Here is a 17,437-nt window from a genome sequence, read left to right as displayed (position 1 = left end):
AGGGTAAAATAAATCTCTGCCATTTTGAATATGCAAAGATAACACCTAAGAAAAAACTCATCTGGGTCTTATTAATACCAAAATAAAGGTAGGGGATAGGAGAGAATTCTCTTATTTTTCCTAGCAGGTTGTCTGATAAGAAAATCTCTTAGTCAGCATTTAAGCACACATCTCTTATGTGGAAGCCACTTCAGCACTGAAAGGAGTGAAGAACTTAGAAGAAGCATGCCTCATGAAACTCCCAAGCTAGGGAAAGACATGATTTTTCAGAAGGACTAGGCTCCCATAAAGTGGGATGAAAAAAAAAAAAACCCACAGGATTAAAAAAAATAAAATTATATAAGGAATGGGGGGGAAAGGCATAACAAATACAGGGAAGCAAATCCCCAAGCTTCTCCATTTCTTGGGAGAAAACTTTGATTTCAATAGCTGCCAACCTGCATAAACCCACACGGTAACACACTGTTCTAAAGCAGATTTCTTTATCAAACTATAGTACCAGCTCTGAGAAATAAAGATGGTTATGTATATGTTCAGACACTATAGCAACGAGCACCTCAAACTGGATAGAACAGCTCTACTACCAACTTAGCACAAATAAAATAAAACATCTGCCTATTTTGAGTGTTTCGCTACTGAATTGAGTCATGTCTCTAATATATTCATTCACACACCAGAACAAGAATGGAAATTATTTTATTCCCTTTTTACTTGATGTGAGGCATGCAAAAGCTAAGTAGTCTGCCAAGGTCACAGAGAAAGTCTCTTGCTCTCCCCTCCCTGTATCTCACAATACCTGAAACGGAACAGGGCTGGAGACAGCAGCATCCCTTCAATTCCTCCTACTCTCTGTCACTGGGACAGTCAGTTCTCTGCAGGGATTGCAACTTAGCTCAAAACTTGGCTCAATGCAAGGACTTGTGGGTGCTATCTGGCTGTAATCTCTGAGTCAGATACATGAGCTAATCATGCCTTTTGCCCTTGCACTCTTTGAACTATGAGCTCAAGACACAGGCAGCACAGCATCACATCCTGACTGCCCAGTCCTGGCTTTCACTGCTGACAACTTCAAACAATACCTATGTACAGAAAAACAATGCTTTCACTGCTACATGCAAGGCTTAAATAAGACATTTGCCTTTGCCTCCCTGAACAAATAATCTAGATTGCACTTTCTTTTACATTTACATTTTACATTTATGAACAATCTTCTGAGATGACTGACAAAAGTGGTAACTGACATATAATGTGAATCTTTATGCTGTTATCCATTCCAAGACATGCAGCTGAATAAAATTCTGCTCAGTCAGACATAAAATCAAATTAGAGGAGTTTGCTCTGAAGAGAAAGAACTAAATTTGAAACAAATAAAGCAGTGCATAATTCACTTTTAATGGGATAAGTTCCTAAAACCACACTAATCCTAATCCTAACAAGGTAATACTTTCCACTGTAAGTTTACCTCATCACTGCTCAGTACACAGCAGAACAGAGCTTCAGTCACAAGAGGGATTTGCCCCACATGCAAAGTGAGCAACTGTATTTTTGCAGTCAGGAATTGCAGAGCACTCCTGTTTATTAATAATTATTCCTTGTGGCCTTACAACATATCATTCATCCCCCATGTGGAAGGTCACAAAGACCTTCACCCATCCGTGAGACCTCCTGGACAACACACAACATATTGCTCCACAAAGCCCTGAAATATTACTCAACAGTTTAGAAAAGAAGCAAAAACGTGCTCTATCTTGACTGCACAAATTCAGAAGGAAGGCAGCAACTCAGAGAGAAAAACTGGCTATCCCTGAAATAACATTTCCTATGTTTGGAAAAAAATGCCATTGGATTTTTATTGACCATAAGTATTCAAGACCTTGGGTTTGGATCTGATTTTTAAGACAGCATTTTTCATCAGCACAGCAGCTCACAACTGTGAGAATGCCTGAATTAAAAGAGAAAGTATGACCACCTGCTTTGCAGCTACTTTTCAAAGTAGCATCCCAGGATGACCATATTTATCTGGTATATGAGAGCTGATACCTTATAACCCAAAATGCTGTGGTGACAGGGCACAGATAAATCAGAAACAAGAAAAGACTTCAGTAATTTCTCTAACAGTGGAAACCTTTTTACATTTTTATTAAAATGTTCAACTCTGAAAAGCTATTCTAGCGAAACCCAACATTCAGCATGCTGCATATTCACTATCTCTCAGCAAATGTCCGATCCAAAAAATGTGCCCTGATGACCAGTTAAGAGAGATTAAGGTGAATTTTTGCATGAGATTTTAGAATCAAGCTGGGTTTTTCCCATATTTTCAGCAATCTAAATTTTCTGTCTCAAACACAGCAAATCATTCTTTTAATCACGTAGCATGGATTGTAGCTTGCTTCTACATCTGCCTCAGTTTTAAAGAAATTACAGGTTAGAAACAATGAAAAAGCTAATAAAAAGGATATGATCAAATGCACATCAGAAGGAGGTAAAGTAAGCAGATGATTTTCTACATGAATCTATATACTGTGATATATCCAGCTGAAACCTTGTTCCCTGCACTTTTATTTAAAAGACCATTTACCAAAAAGTAAAAAAGGAAGACAGAGCTACAGTGCATACAATACAAATGGAATTATTTTTCCCTTATAAAAACATTACAGCTCTGCATGAGTATGCAGCAGGGTGAAGACCCTACAAATCAAACTGCAGGTTGCTGACACTGGGCTCAACCATTTCCTCACATGGGTTATTTCTAAACTCTAAAGTATTTAATATTATTTAATATTATTTAATTTTTTTTTTTTAATACTCAGTGTTCAACACACAAGGTTTTTTGTACTCTATTTCATTAATACACTTTGATGTGAGGGAATTTAGGCTACATAATATGCACAATAGACACAGATACAAGCTTCACCTTAAACAAATATCCTATTTGCTAAAATGATGGCCACACACACATAGAAGATTATGTATGGCAAGCAAGAGATTAAGATAATCTTAAAGCTGATACACCCAGTGGCTATGCCCTTGTCACAGGGCAAGATGTGAATGAAGATGACTGGGGGTGAGGAAATGTGACTTATGCAAGCAAACATAACACAGGGATAGCAGTGGTTCTCTGACCTAATAAGTTTGTATCCTTCAGTCTGCAGGCTCCAGCTCTGAGCATGGGGGATGTTCTGCCAAGTAGGCACAGGCCAGTCATCAGCAATTCCCCCACTCCTGCAAATGAGCAGTAACTGAGCTGAGCTGATTTCAGGAGAGACCCATATTAAAAAGATGCTGAATGCCTTTAAGCATGAAGGGCTTACCAGGATTCTTTTTTAAAAAAAATAGGAAAAAAGACAGAAGAACACTCTCAAGATACAAATTATATTGAGGGAAGAAAATTTAAAATTCCTGAAATTGGAGCTAAATTACTGCTGTTTCCCATAATTCTAAATTTCAGTCAGGATCAAATCCTACACTACCCTTCAAATACTTCACTTCAAATACATTTCAAATCTTTCAAACTGCCCAGAAGGTGGTCTAGTGAAGACACCCTCCTGGTGTGTGAAACTCATCTCTCTCCAGAAAGCTGATGTGATTGTTCTGTTTATTTCCTTCTGCTGGAAGTGCTCCTTGGGCTTGCTCCTTCACCACAGCTGTTTGGAATTTGGTAAATTCAGTTTAGTAAGTTATTAGCAAGGGGTTTGTTTTGGTGAGTATTAGGGTATGATTTTACAAAAGAGATACTACCATCATACCAAGGACAACCAGTCCAAAGGATAATGAAATACCTTGTACAATGTTATCCAGACACTCAGCAGAAGCAGCTCTGCTAGTACCCTTAATTTGTGATAATTGTGCCAGTGAGCTAATCAGTAGCACTTAGAGCCCTTCAAGGGAAGAAGTTGGGTTTGGTCCTCCATCTCTGGTTACCTCCTCATACCCACATCCTGCTATGAAAGAGCCCTTTTTCAGTCATGGTGGAGGACTCAAAATGCTCTGGAAAAACAGAAAAGAGCTCAGAAACATTGATGTTAAATCCCTGAACACAGTGTGGAGCATAGTATTTTTGGCCTTCACTGTTATTTCTCCAAGGGAAACCTTCATTTCAGGATTGTTACACAGGAAATTGGTGCCTGAATTAAGAACACAAAGGAACTCATTAGCAATTCTAGCAATAATAATTAGATTTTATATAGCCAAGCCCTGTCTTAAATCTAGAAAAATAATAAAAAAAATCACAGAGTTGCCACAGAAGGACCATTGCAGAGACAGAAAGATTATACCAATGGCTAGTACAGTAATGTAAGCTCAAATACCTACTATTTCAAAGATATTTTTTTTGTGCAGGCAACTTAATACCTCTATATCTCAGTTCTTCAGCTGAAAATAATAGCAAAATAGGAGCATACTAAGGATAAGGCCAGATATGAAATAGAGACTATCTAACAGAACTTGTTTTGTGCATGTGCAAAGCACAGTAAATTGGGAGCTATTTTTGCTACATTTTACGCTAACTGTTGCATAGCACTAAAATGCTGTCAGTGAAATAAAGATCACATTTTTCCAAGCAGAGGAATAATACACCATAAATTACACTCAAACGAAATTTCAGATCAATGTTTTCCCATGAAACAATAAATAGAGACAAACCCTGTTTTTATAAGATCTGCTGAGCTTCTTCTCAAGACAGAGGGAGATTCAGGTCACATTTTACTCTCCAGTGAGTGATACCCAACACAGGCATCAAGACTATTTGGGTTTTTAAAGTGTTCAAATCACATCTAGAGCTGGTAATCTCTAGCTAGCCCTACAGTCACCAGAGAGAACAGATTAACACCTCTGGTTAAAGCCAGAAGCCTCTGGAGTCCTCCTCTGTTATATTTGATAGCAACATTTGCACTATAGGAATACAGTCTTTCCTTCATTCTACAGCATAAATCTTACTGTTATCACTGGGGTTAAGGGACATCTGATACAGTTTAAAAAAGATAAGCTATCACAAAAAAGTTTTGCAAAGTTCAGCACAAAAACCTTTAAATCAAACATGCCCCAGCAAGTAGCATATCTAAATCACACAAACTCTTTAGGATTCCTCCTGCCAAAAGCCAAGCAAAGCACAAATGGAATCAATCAGGAATTTTCCTTCATGTTCTGGTCATAGTATACTTGTTTAAAATGACACAGAAAAACCTTTCAAATAGTCTAAGACTGACCTGAAGACTAATCTATAACATGAATGAACTAAGGCCAACCTTTAAGTGTATTTTCCAGAGCTGACCAGGTATCAGTAACCAGAATATAAAAATCAACTAATCTGATGCTTTTTGTTCTCTTCCAGTGAGTCAGTGCTGCCATCTAAAGCTACCTAAAGGGCATGCAAAAGAAATCCAAAGTCTACATCTAAATAACATTCAGGAAGCACATGTCAGTAGACAGAGTGCAGAGTAAGTCAAATATATTAATGAGATGTAATAAAATAGTGATGCTGCAGTACCTGAAGGAGAAATTCTTTCTCTATCACTTCACCTGTCTTGCTGATAAGTCGCTTCTGTAGTCTCTGAACTTTCAGAATCAGTTCATAGGTAGTGGGGTCGCTGGCCTAGGAAAGAACAAAGGAGTCTCAAAAATTATACATTATAACAAGTTACTGTTTCTTTTTTGCAAATTAAAACCATATCTCAGTGTTCAAAAGTAACAAGCATAAAAGGGGGCTAGGAGAGGACACATTCAGGTATTTTTTTAAAAAATTGCATGTATCCAAGCAGTCCTGGAACTTATTATCTCTATTTTAGCAGCAACTGGAGCTGTCCACCGACAAATTAAGAGCAGTGTAAGTACCTCCTGCTGTTCAAGAATTTCAAACAGTGCCAATTTAGTTTTTAAGGAGAAGATTTTTCTATTTAAAAAAGGAAGACTAATTTAGACTAATTTAGTCTTTAAACAGGTGGAGAATTTTAGAGGAACAAATTTGGGGGGTACACTGATGAATTATTATGGGGTTCTAAAGTGCCCATACATGTGAAATCCCATTCTTCCATGGAATTAAATGCTTAAAATGGTGACAGAGTGTTTGCACTGTACTATTGCCCTCTACCTACACAGCCCATAAGAACAGGAGCTAGTAGCTCTCTGCCTCTCCATCCCTTCCTTTTCATTCTTTTGGCATAGATAGAAGGTGGAGAAAGCTCTAAGAAGCAAAGCAATAATTCTATAAAGAGGAGCCAGCCCAGCTTATTTTCCCAGTACTTTGCGTCTTCTTGTTGGATCTTCCAGTGAAGGGCAAACTCTGACTGCAACTTTTCCTCACTCAGGGACTCATAACAGCTCCCTCCCATCTGGCTTTTCCTGTCTCATGGGGTGTCTCATAAGGAAGGATTAAACTCACACTGCAGTAAAGGCTCCAATAAAGTCCAGCTCTCTTATATTCGCTTGAGCCTATAAGGAACTTGGTATCTCATTATTCTTAATCTTTTGTCTGATTTTATCTAAATTGACTAATCAATTCAAGCATAACTAGGACACTGACACAGATACACATGCAGTGCTCACAACACAACAGATCTCCTGAGAAACCAGGCTAAAAAGTAGACCAGTCCTCATGATCCACTCAGTCCTTGATTTTTTTATAGCACTGCCCAAGCACGGTGCCAATTTGCAACTACTGTAGTGATATGAGAGTGTTTGTTCATTAGGAATTGAACCAAAACCCCATCAGGATTATTTCATATGGATCTTGCCATCTGCTGGCCTCTCTGTGTTCCAAATACAAACCAGTTACCTAGAATGGAAAGACATGATTTCCCATTACCAATCTCTTCATACATTCATTTTCCCATCACTGGATGTTTTGACTGGCCTGATTTTTCTTTGTTACAAAGTGCTGCTAGAGTTTGTACCTAGATGTGTTTAACCTAGTTCAACACCCTGCATTATATCTCCCTTCCATGACAAAAGCTAATCACACCATCCAACTTTAAGCTCAGCATGGAAAGATCAGAAATTCACTATCACACTAGTAAGCACAGTCAAAATATTCAGCTCTGCTTCTGCAGGAACAGAGCACATTATCACTCAATATCAGACAAGCTAAGCAACCCAGGCTGGCATCAGATCAGAGATCCATGCAACTGAGGAATCTCAGATGGCACTGACTTACATCAAAAATATCCAGTGATGCCAACTGATGTTCATATATTTCATCTATGCTTGATGGATTTTTTATTTTTCCCCTTCACTTGGCAGGTTCAAATCATGTGAAAACTTAGATTTGCTGTTTATGTAAAGCAGTTGAACTCACATTACCTGGAATGACTATCTTTGTGAGTCCACCACTGTTTATGTGGAGGACTCTGTTTTTTTCTCAGATGTAATTTACCTTCTGATTTTGTATCTGTCCATTCTCCAGTCTACCTATTCTATTAGCCTTTCAATTACTGTCTTTCTTCACATATACATTGCCATATACATCTCTCTGCTCAGTGAGGCTAAGATTGTATCTTTCCCCTATCGTCTTATTTCTCACCATCCATGTTAAGGAATCACCCCCTTGTAAATTCACCTAATGCATTCTTATTCCCTTTAGCACTTCACTGTCTCTTTACAAATCTCCCTGCAATTTTTCATTGAGAAAGTGCCACAAAAATAACACTGATTGCATTGTGCAAGGAAAGCATTCAGCAGGTAAGGATTCCATTTGTACTATGGAAATTTCAGTCTGCCCAGTCCCTCCATATCATTTGCATAACAGCAATTGAAATAGGCTTTTGCTGGGTCACTGATGTCATAATAGGGGCTTTGGAAACACAAAATCCTCACACATCACCTCTAATTTTCTCCATCTGTGAACTTGCAAGGGCTTCTGCAGTTCTTCTTCCAAAATTTTGCACCGAGTCTGTTCCTTTAACAGTTCCTTCTGCATGTGATTAAACTCCCATCTGAAGACCAGCATAAAATAGAAAGAAAAAACACACCAAAAATACTTTGATGTGACCAAGGCACTAACGTGGACATTAACAAATCAGTCTCCCATGCACTATGATGCACGGGAAGCACTACATGTAAAGCACAAAGAGGCACTTTGCCACTGCAGCAATACTGTGATGGCAAAATGTATCAACACAATACCACTAAACAGGTGGAACCATAAAATAACACACTTGGACCTCTTTTCTTGCTTCATTAAGAATAGCTCAGAAAAGAGGCTCCCAGGGAATCTACTCCACAGACTGCTGGACCTCACTCTTCACATCTTCCCATGTACATTAAGGCCAGAAGGACAGTTAGTTCATAAACCTACAAATCAGTCATGGGTCATATCCAAGTTACTCCTGTGTTGAATCTAACAGATTGTGTTTGAAAGGTTTTAAATGTACATGGCTCACACAATCCATCAAATAAAGCACACTCTAGGACCTAAGTAAGATGGACACCATTCCTAAGAGAACTGAACTTTGATTTCTTTTGTTACACCTCCTTAAGGAATTTCAGAGGTGACTTGTTGCTGAATTTAAAATTAATAGAGCACTACGAAGATTCTTTGAAAACTAGGCTATTATGGTGGGGATAGGGGGTTTAAGAGCAGGAAAAAAGGCACATTTTGTAATTATCTGACCCTTGTCACTTTAGTGATGGGATCCTCTAAATTCTCCAGTGTCAAAAGGGGGTGAAAGATTGAGATGTGCCTCCTCCACCACTGAATCTTTTCCTGATAAGCTCAGAAGTGTATTTAGCTCACTAGAGAGAAAAAGGTCTTTTTTTGACTGTGAGGTTGGACAAGGTTATGGAGAAGGGAAAAAAAACTCACATTTCCAATTGGCAAATCGGGAAAGCTAATTAGCAGCACAAGTGATAAATGGAATCTTTTTGACAGGCAGTTTTCATGATGGTTTTGGACTTCATTAAAGTATGAGATTGCTGCTGCAGTTAGCAAGAATTGATCCACCCATCATGGCATGCAGCACACTACACTTCAATACCGTCACTGAGTTTCAATACAGTAACAGACTTTCAGCTGAATGCATTTGGGCAGCAAGTTCAAATTCCATTCCTATCTGCAGTCAGTCAATGAAAACTGCAATTGCTAATGCTGTGTGCCCAGTTCTCCTTTCTGTTTCACCAAATCAAACTGGCATAATTCCACTGGAGTCAATGGGTCTGACCATGGACTGAAGTTAATTTGTTCTGCTGAAAGCCACGGAATCACACTGATAAAGTAAAGATCTCACCCAAAACTGTGATAGCACACCAAATTGGTACAATGGTTATCTGCTAAAAACATAACTGCCTCTCCTTACAAATCAAGACTGATTCTTAGAAAATATCCAGTTTCCCATCAGGAAAGAATACACTTCAAATACATGTGGGGTAAACAAGAGAGGAAGCATTAAGATGGAGAAGAAGGAGATAAATCAGGTGCTAGTAGATTGCTGTTTTAAAGAAACAAAATCTTCAATGAAAATTTAACTACAACTTTCTCATAGATCATAAGATCTGCATCTAAATCTAGAAGAAGAGAGCTCCGAAAACAGGATTTTGTTCTGAATATGTCAAGTGTCTCCCATACTCTGTGGATTGCTTAACCAAAAGGAGTTCCACTAATCTAGGCCTTGTACCACTTAGGAGCTCACTGGACTGTGAACACCTTTTCTGCTGCTGTCAGGTTTATTCTGTAGGCAGTAACTCAGAGTACAAAGGGAAATACAGAAACTATTTCAGCTTTAGCCAAGATCTCTTCTTTCCTTATTACGATATTTCAAATTTCCTAATTGTTGGTAAATTGTTTAATGAATTTAATCCAGTCTGTGTTTGAGGTCAAACAATAAAAAGCCCTTCTCCACGGTTGATACAAGTCTTTACTATGTATAAACTACATTTTCTGTCTCAACCACATGGCTGCAGTCACTATGGAAATGCATTCCCCTGGGTTTCCTACCTGAGCTCCTGCACATTAGCCACACTCTTGCCAAGTATTCCCTTCTCACGCCGAAGTTTTTTGATCTCCAGCTTGAGAATCCTCATGTCTTCCAACCTCTGCCGGTACTCGCTCTCGCCCCGGTTTAAGATGGCCTGCTGGATCTTTATCTTCTCGTAGAGCAGCGCCACCTCCTCGTTGCGGTGAATGAGCTGCGTCCCCAGGGCACGTCTCTCACAGAGCAACTGTGGGCACGGGGCAAAGCCATGAACTCAGTTACACTTCCTTCACACAATCCCAGAGTACTGCGACTATGCTTGTATCAGTCAAAATCATGGACATTAAGAGGTTTCACTGTTATTAATTAAAGAAATACGGCAAGAACCTAATAATTTCCCCTATAAGGGTTCAATCACCTGAATAGTACAAACTACAAATTTCTTTCACTTCAGTATCTTAACATTTTTGTTTTAATGGCATTGTAAAGCTTTAGTACTCTTACATTCACAGTAGCTAAGAATCTTCATCTTAAAAATACACTGGGCAAATGAGGGAACAGAATGCAGGGTATTTGAAAACTCAAATTAGGGATCCAACCTTGTCAAATTCCTTCTTCTGCTTCAGTCTTTCTGTATCAGCTTCAGAAATTATTTTTAGGAGTCTTTTCTCTTCTGCCTCCTGATTGTCAATATAGGCTTTGGCTTCATGAGCCTGTTTTGTCATCTTAAGCAGTTCAGCCTGATGGAGATAAAGAATATAGGTGAGCAACTGTTAATTAATAACTTCCCATTACAGAAAGCTACAATTAAGAGTTACTTACAAATATTTCATACATTATTTTACCTTCCTGAGAGGCACACATTTTGTTAGTTTTTGAGAACTAATCAGCAAGATAGGCAAGCTTGAAGACCCATAAAAAAATACTATAAATACTATTTTAATGTAATTGTCTCATACACAGTAGAAATGTGAAAGTATTTTTATCTATGACAATGGTTCAATTTGTAATTCAGAGATACCTTATTTAATTTTTTTTTTTAATTATACAGCACATATTTAGAAAGCTCTTCAATGGAGTTGTTATTCATAGTCAGTCTGGGATGTGAGAAAGAACAGTTCACCTTGCTGAAAAGGGCAACAATCTCTCCTGTATAGTACAAAGCAGCATCAACTCGAGAAAGGCTTCAGACTGGAGTAAAAGAATTGGTGGCAACCAGGAAGGGAACAGCAAGATTTAAGAGCCACAGCACTTTTTTTAGTGGATGTGTAAATGAGGAAGACTGTGAAAAGAGGCGCTGTCCCCAAGCAAGGAGGAGCAATGCACTGCTACAGCAACTGCCCAGCACCAACACAAACTAACACTGGAATCTGCCCAGTCATTCTATCCCACTGGCACAAAATCTGCAATTTAAAGCATGTATGTAGATAAAAAATAATAAGGTCATCCTGGATTATTAGAAGTTTTATCACTGCTAGACAATCAGAGGCAAGGTGGAACTAGCTGACCACAGCTTATTTTCATAGCTATGGAAACTTTCAAGCCTCAACTCAAAGACTTCACCACAACTCTGACCCTTATAAAGAATGATGTTCAAAATAAGCATTATCTAATGCTGAAAGATTGAGGCTGTATTGAAGGGTGCACCTGCAAAAACATTGATTTAAGACAAACAGTTCCATCATAATAATAAAATAGCTTATTCCATTCTTATTTTCTTTAATAAAATTCTCATTTTCCTATATGTGTAAGACATAGCTCTCTTAGTCAGTGTCAGATATTCATCAGCTGAATAAAAATGCAAGTCACTTCATCCTGAAATTCAATAAACACTGTAGAAAAGCTGCCCACAAATGTAAAACTGCTCTTGTGTTCAGCATTGCTGATAATATTTTTTTTAATAGATCACAATTCTATGGTCTCCTTATGTCAGAAAAATATGAATTGTAAACAAGAAGTGGCATTAAATGTGGTCAGCAAACATTCATGTAAACAAATCTCACTGGAACGCACTCAGTTGAAATAAATCTGAGCTGCCTTGTATAGTAAGGAACATAAATACTTAAAGGCACACAAGGATTTTCAGTTAGATTAAATATGCCCACAACCACAGCATGAGGGTCTGTATACATCAGGTAAGAGAAAAGGAAATTAATAAACACAGTCACTGTGCAAGCAAAAAAATGGTCACGTTTGAAACTGCTGTAAATCAGCACAGCTCACCTGAAGTCAGTTCAGAGAATTTGTAAGAACCGAAGAACAGCAACAGAGAAAAAATAACATATATGGGACCTACACCAATATCTCAAACCAAATTCAAACTAAATTCTTGTTTAGATTCTGAAATATTAGTGCAAGTGATACTTTTATTGGTATGCTATACTAGAGGTGGGAGGAAAGCAGGAGTTTTACACAAGTGATAACTGGGACTGAAGACAGAATGCTGAAATACCAAGTCAGATTTCATATTCAGATTTCCAGAAAAAATATGCATAAACATCTACAAAACGATACAAATCACTTGAGTTGCCAGCAGCTCCAATTTCGAGGGCCACAGATTTTTTTTTTTTTTCCCCAATATTGAGATCCTTTGTCTAATTCTAACCTGCAGCCCTGCATGAAGGCCAACTGAAGCCAAAAGATGGCATTGTACTGGCTTTAATAGAGCTTGGATTTACCATGATTGCATATTTTTAAGGTCTTTATACCATCTGAGGTGAGCATGTCTGTATAACCTCATTCCTATGAATCCCAGTCCTCTGTGATTTAGCACATTCTTTAAACTTATTTCCCAGGAACAGCTTTCTTAGTTCATTCACATCAGTGCAAACAGGACAAATTGATGCTGGCTTGCAACACAAATAATTGGGTTCTTTGGTGCCTGTGACAATCAGCTGCCTCTGATTTTTTTTCTAGTTTAGTACTCAGCAGTGACACTCAGGTGGAAGACCACAATGCCCTGAAGCAAGTCAGTAATGTCATGTCAGTGTATGGACAAACCTGCTAGTGAATAATTGAGTGGGTAAACCATGCAGCAATCATATGTTTGTCAAATAAATGGCAGACAGTTCTGAGATGATGAGACAGAATTAGGGACTAGTTAAGGCAGAGAGCTGCACACAGGGAATGAGATGCTGTTTGACTTCTCCATCACTGATAGAACATCTCTGAAACAGATCAGGTACAAGAATACAAATTCATCACCCTTTTACAAAGCCTATTGACATCTTGTCATAACTCTGTGTGCTGAGAGAGGCTGAAAATTCAAGGAGTCATAGCAGCAAAGCAATAAACTGACAAAAGAAAACATTGTGAAAAGTGACAGGGAACTTTTGGTTTTTGAGGGTCTTGTTTGCATTTTTTCCTGGTATTTTTTTTTCCTAGTGCTTAGTGAAGATTAAAAATAAACTCCTGTGAACACAACTCCATAAATCTTTTCAGAATACAGCAAATTGGGTTGAAATACCACCACAAATCTAATAGCTTATCTAAGGATGGGCTGCAGCAGCACTGAGAAGAACCCGAGCATCAAGCTTAGATTTCCTTCGATTTAAGACAGAATCTTGCTGCTTTATACCACAATATTAAAATAACTTGCTCTGCAGAGGGCCCTACTAAAAAGCACTGCCTAACTCCCAAAAGGCTAATGTTTGCTAGTTACACAGAAATACAACATTGTGCAATATAACGGGATTTGCACTTAAAAACAGTAGAAAGAAAAAGTTCTTAAAAATAAAAAGTTGAGTTATAAAAGTCTACATTAAAGAGTTTGCTAGAACCAGTTTATCCACAAAATCAACATCTCTGCAAGCAAAATGGAACATTTTAGTAAAAAATGTCGTCACCAAGAGATTCAAAGCTTCCAACGGACAATTCCAGACTCTTTTATTATAATTCTAGGCAGAGATTAAATTTGTCAGATACACATATTTCTGCAACTAGTATCTCTAAATGGTGCTGAGATCTTGTACTTCAAATACAGAATAGTTTATTAAAATACAGTAAAACAACTACCACAGGTCAGAACACAATGCAGTCTGGGAAATCACGGAGTCCACCCTTTGAAAGAAAATATCTGTGTCGAGGGTCTTACTTTCATCGACTCTTTCTCAGCCTCTGACTGCTGGAATTCCACTTGTACTTTCTCAAGGGCTATATCCTTTTCTTTGATCTCCTCTTTCAGCTGATCCACCTGACGTGTGGAATTTCTCAGTTTCATCATCATTTCTGCTATCTCATCCTAATAGAAGAGGAAGCGTGATCACAGAGAGGGTTAAAGCAAGTTGTTTTTGATGCTGGGTTCAGGCTATTTAGACGCTGGAAAATGTAGCCATGGTGCATGAAAGTAGATCTTTTGTACCTACTATAAGACATCACTTTTTAATCCAACTGAAAACAGTTTTATTAAACAACAGTTTTTTGTTTAAGCCGGCATGCCACTGCAATTAAAAACCCTTTTAAAGATACACTGACAAAAATAATGACCATCAATCATGAGTTTAATAAGACATTTAATTTAAAGTGCTGGACACACTATAAGAACTAGCAGTAAATCCAAATCACTAGGATTCTGATCATATCCATCTGTTTTCATGCTTCTAATAACATGCTTTTCCAATAAGGTCATGCATAGTTGGGCACAAATCTTTGGAGAGAAGCTTATTTTATGCAAACAAATATAGCCCTCAGTAAGATACCAATACATATGCTAGTTTGCACAGAGGTGCAAAGTTCAAAAGAGGGCTCAGTCTTTGAGAAAGCTCTGTGAAAATATTTAGCATGTACTTGAAGCTTGAACACAGAGCAAAAAGGCTGGTAGCACTGCAGAGAGATCAGGTCAGTAGGAACACTTCTACTCACAGTGCAAAGGTGCCTGCCTGTACAAAATTAGCATTTCAGCTCACCACAGTGACAGCACATTCTATGACATGAAATGGAAGCTAACAGAGTCAATGATTAGACAGATATGTTCTTCTGGATGTAATGAAAGCAGCTTTAGAGGCTATTACTCCTCTGCCAGAGCCTACCACCTCACAGAGAGAGGACATCACAATCTCTCATGTGATACACCCTCTTCCAGTGCCAAACCAGGGTAGCTTAAAGCTCCTTCAGCTCCATCCACCATAGGTGTGGATTTACTCAACAAATGAGGGATTTTTACCTGCACAAAGTGCTAATGTAGCTAAGCAAGATCTTGAGTCATGGCAATCTTCACCCAAGCAGCACAGAGAGAGCACTGATTAGTAGTAATAGGCACTAGGCTCAGCTGTTTGCATGTACAACCACTTCCATGAAAGCAAAAGTTATTAAAAGCTGTCCTTGGTACACAGCCTATAAATCTCTTTGGTGTTGTAAAAGATGACAGAGATTCAGCATAGAGAGCCCAAACCCACCCAAATACATTCTTAATTCTTTATTTAATGCAAAACAATAAGAATACACAATTTTGCAAACTGGTCTCCTAATCAACTTGCTTAAATAAATGAACTCCTAGCACCAAAAGAAAGCCCCAGGATGAAAGCATCAGCTATTTATATCATAATAACAGCCTGCCAGGATGCCTTTTCCATTTTAATGGCTTGAACATTATGGTGCTCTGGAGACCACTGGCAAGGTAGGCATAAGATTATTTCACATTAAGCAATCCAAAAATGTTTGCATCCGGCTTTACCTAAAGAGGCTTGTGCAAATTTTACTTCCCAAAATGAGAAAGAATTTGCCATAATGTTTAAAACAACAAGCTTTTATGGTTGTTTTTTTTTTCTTTCATGACTGGATGACCTGTTACTGAGCACTGAATAGCTATTTTTCTTATTGCTAAACATAACACTGCCTTGGCCAAAACATCTTTTGGGGTCAGCTATTTTCTCACACAGGACTTGCTAAAAGAGTTTAGTAGTATGACAAGCAAGCTGTTAAAGTTTAAATATTGGCCTCTAACAACTGGAACTATGAACAGCATAGTGTTACCACCATGTAACATTCAAAACCAAAAGACCAAAAGGCTTCTCCATTTTCTAACTCAGCACATAGATTCCTGTTATTTATAAATAACCAAATTTATTTAGTGTGTTTTAAAATAAAAATAACTAGGAAAAAAATAAATTGTGATTTTTTCAACCTTATTTCTCCTGACAGATTTTTTGGGAGCAGCAAGAATCCCAACGCTGAATCCACCAGATGAGAGGCTGACTAAGGTCAAGTAAAGCATTCCATATAAATGGCAAAATGGCGCATTCCTCATAAAATTCAGCACACAGCTTGTTAGGAACTTTGACAGTTCATTCCCATGTGCTTCTCAAATAAAACACCTACCTATTCAAATCTAAGTATAAATTTGTAATTTACTACACATCTCATAAATACTTACTTGGAAATATCCCAAGGCTTAAAATGACAGCTACCCAGGGTCCCAATATCTGCCAATTACAATAGGATTTGTGTAGTATTTTAGATCTTTACATCAGAATAACAATATATCCTTAAGTTCTCCTCTGCTCTCCTAGTATTGTTAGTGAGATCCCCAAGGAGGAGATATGAATGGAAAGAATCATCTCCTGAGGAAAATTACACTCTCTGAAAGAAACAAGCAAAGTGGAAGCTTTTGGTTCTCATCAGAAAATCCCACTTCAGCTGGGAAAGTGTTTCTCTGCTTCCTAAATCATTATTCACAGTAATGTTCATACTCATTCAGGGCTAAGGAGGCAATCTTATTCCCCTTATACCCTATTTCACATACATGCATACAACTCCTAAAGGGATAAAACAGACTGGAGGCAGGATGGCTTTATGAGTCTGTGGCTCCAGTGTACCATGATTTTACACATGGTTTGCAGCAGGGATATTTCCACATCATGACTGAGGACTCCTATTTCCAGTCCAAATACAAATGGTGTAGATAAAACTTCAGGGACCCAAAACATTCATTTCCCCAAAAGCCACAGGAATGAAAAAAACACTTCTGCCATTGATCCACTGAGCTTGCCTTTAACAAATTAAAATTAAATCAGGAAAAAAAAAAAAAAAAAAAAAAAGAGCAGAGAGAGAAGCACAAGGAAAAATGTATCCTTCTACCTTAGCTTCAATCAGATTTTTACTGTACAGGGTCCTCTCTGTTCTCAGAGTTTCACAAAGATTTTTTTGCTGTTTTAATTTAACCCCTTGCACTTCTATTTCCTTCTCATAATTGCAGATCTGAATTTGATGCATTTCAAGATCTTTCATGTGATTGAGAACCTGGAGCAAAAGGAAAGGAAAGAAATTAACATGATTAAACCATCATCACAAGATTAGAAGGATGGGACAGAATTTGTGATTTGAAAATTACAAGTTCAAATCCCTGTGATATGCAGTTTTAACTACAGCTGAAAATTGCTCCAGTCCAAATACAAGTTTAACCTTTCTGACTTGCTTATGTTGGACAAAATTGTATTTTAATCTGATACCTAGGTTTCACTCAAAACTAAAACTTATAGAGGGGTACATATTGAACTTAACAACAAGCTACTGAAAGAAAATATTGCCACAGGGTGGATCCA

At 38.0% G+C, this 17,437-nt stretch overlaps 1 protein-coding gene across 1 annotated transcript in view; it reads right to left on the bottom strand.

The window, feature by feature from the left end:
- The window catches only part of CFAP58 (cilia and flagella associated protein 58), a 55,791-nt gene that overhangs the window by 17,848 nt on the left and 20,506 nt on the right, over window positions 1–17,437 (bottom strand). Inside the window, exons 9-14 of the mRNA XM_041415535.1 lie at window positions 16,974–17,135; window positions 13,993–14,139; window positions 10,499–10,639; window positions 9,923–10,146; window positions 7,814–7,925; window positions 5,486–5,590 (exon numbers count right to left, since the gene is read on the bottom strand). Of these exons, the coding sequence (XP_041271469.1) occupies window positions 5,486–5,590; window positions 7,814–7,925; window positions 9,923–10,146; window positions 10,499–10,639; window positions 13,993–14,139; window positions 16,974–17,135 (891 nt within the window). The remainder of the gene's footprint in view (window positions 1–5,485; window positions 5,591–7,813; window positions 7,926–9,922; window positions 10,147–10,498; window positions 10,640–13,992; window positions 14,140–16,973; window positions 17,136–17,437) is intronic.

Source organism: Onychostruthus taczanowskii, unplaced genomic scaffold (assembly GCF_017590055.1).
Source record: "Onychostruthus taczanowskii isolate IOZ18803 unplaced genomic scaffold, ASM1759005v1 scaffold5, whole genome shotgun sequence".
NCBI lineage: Eukaryota > Metazoa > Chordata > Aves > Passeriformes > Passeridae > Onychostruthus > Onychostruthus taczanowskii.
The sequence above is the reverse complement of the archived record's forward strand: the minus strand, read 5'-3'. Positions and strand labels throughout refer to the sequence as shown.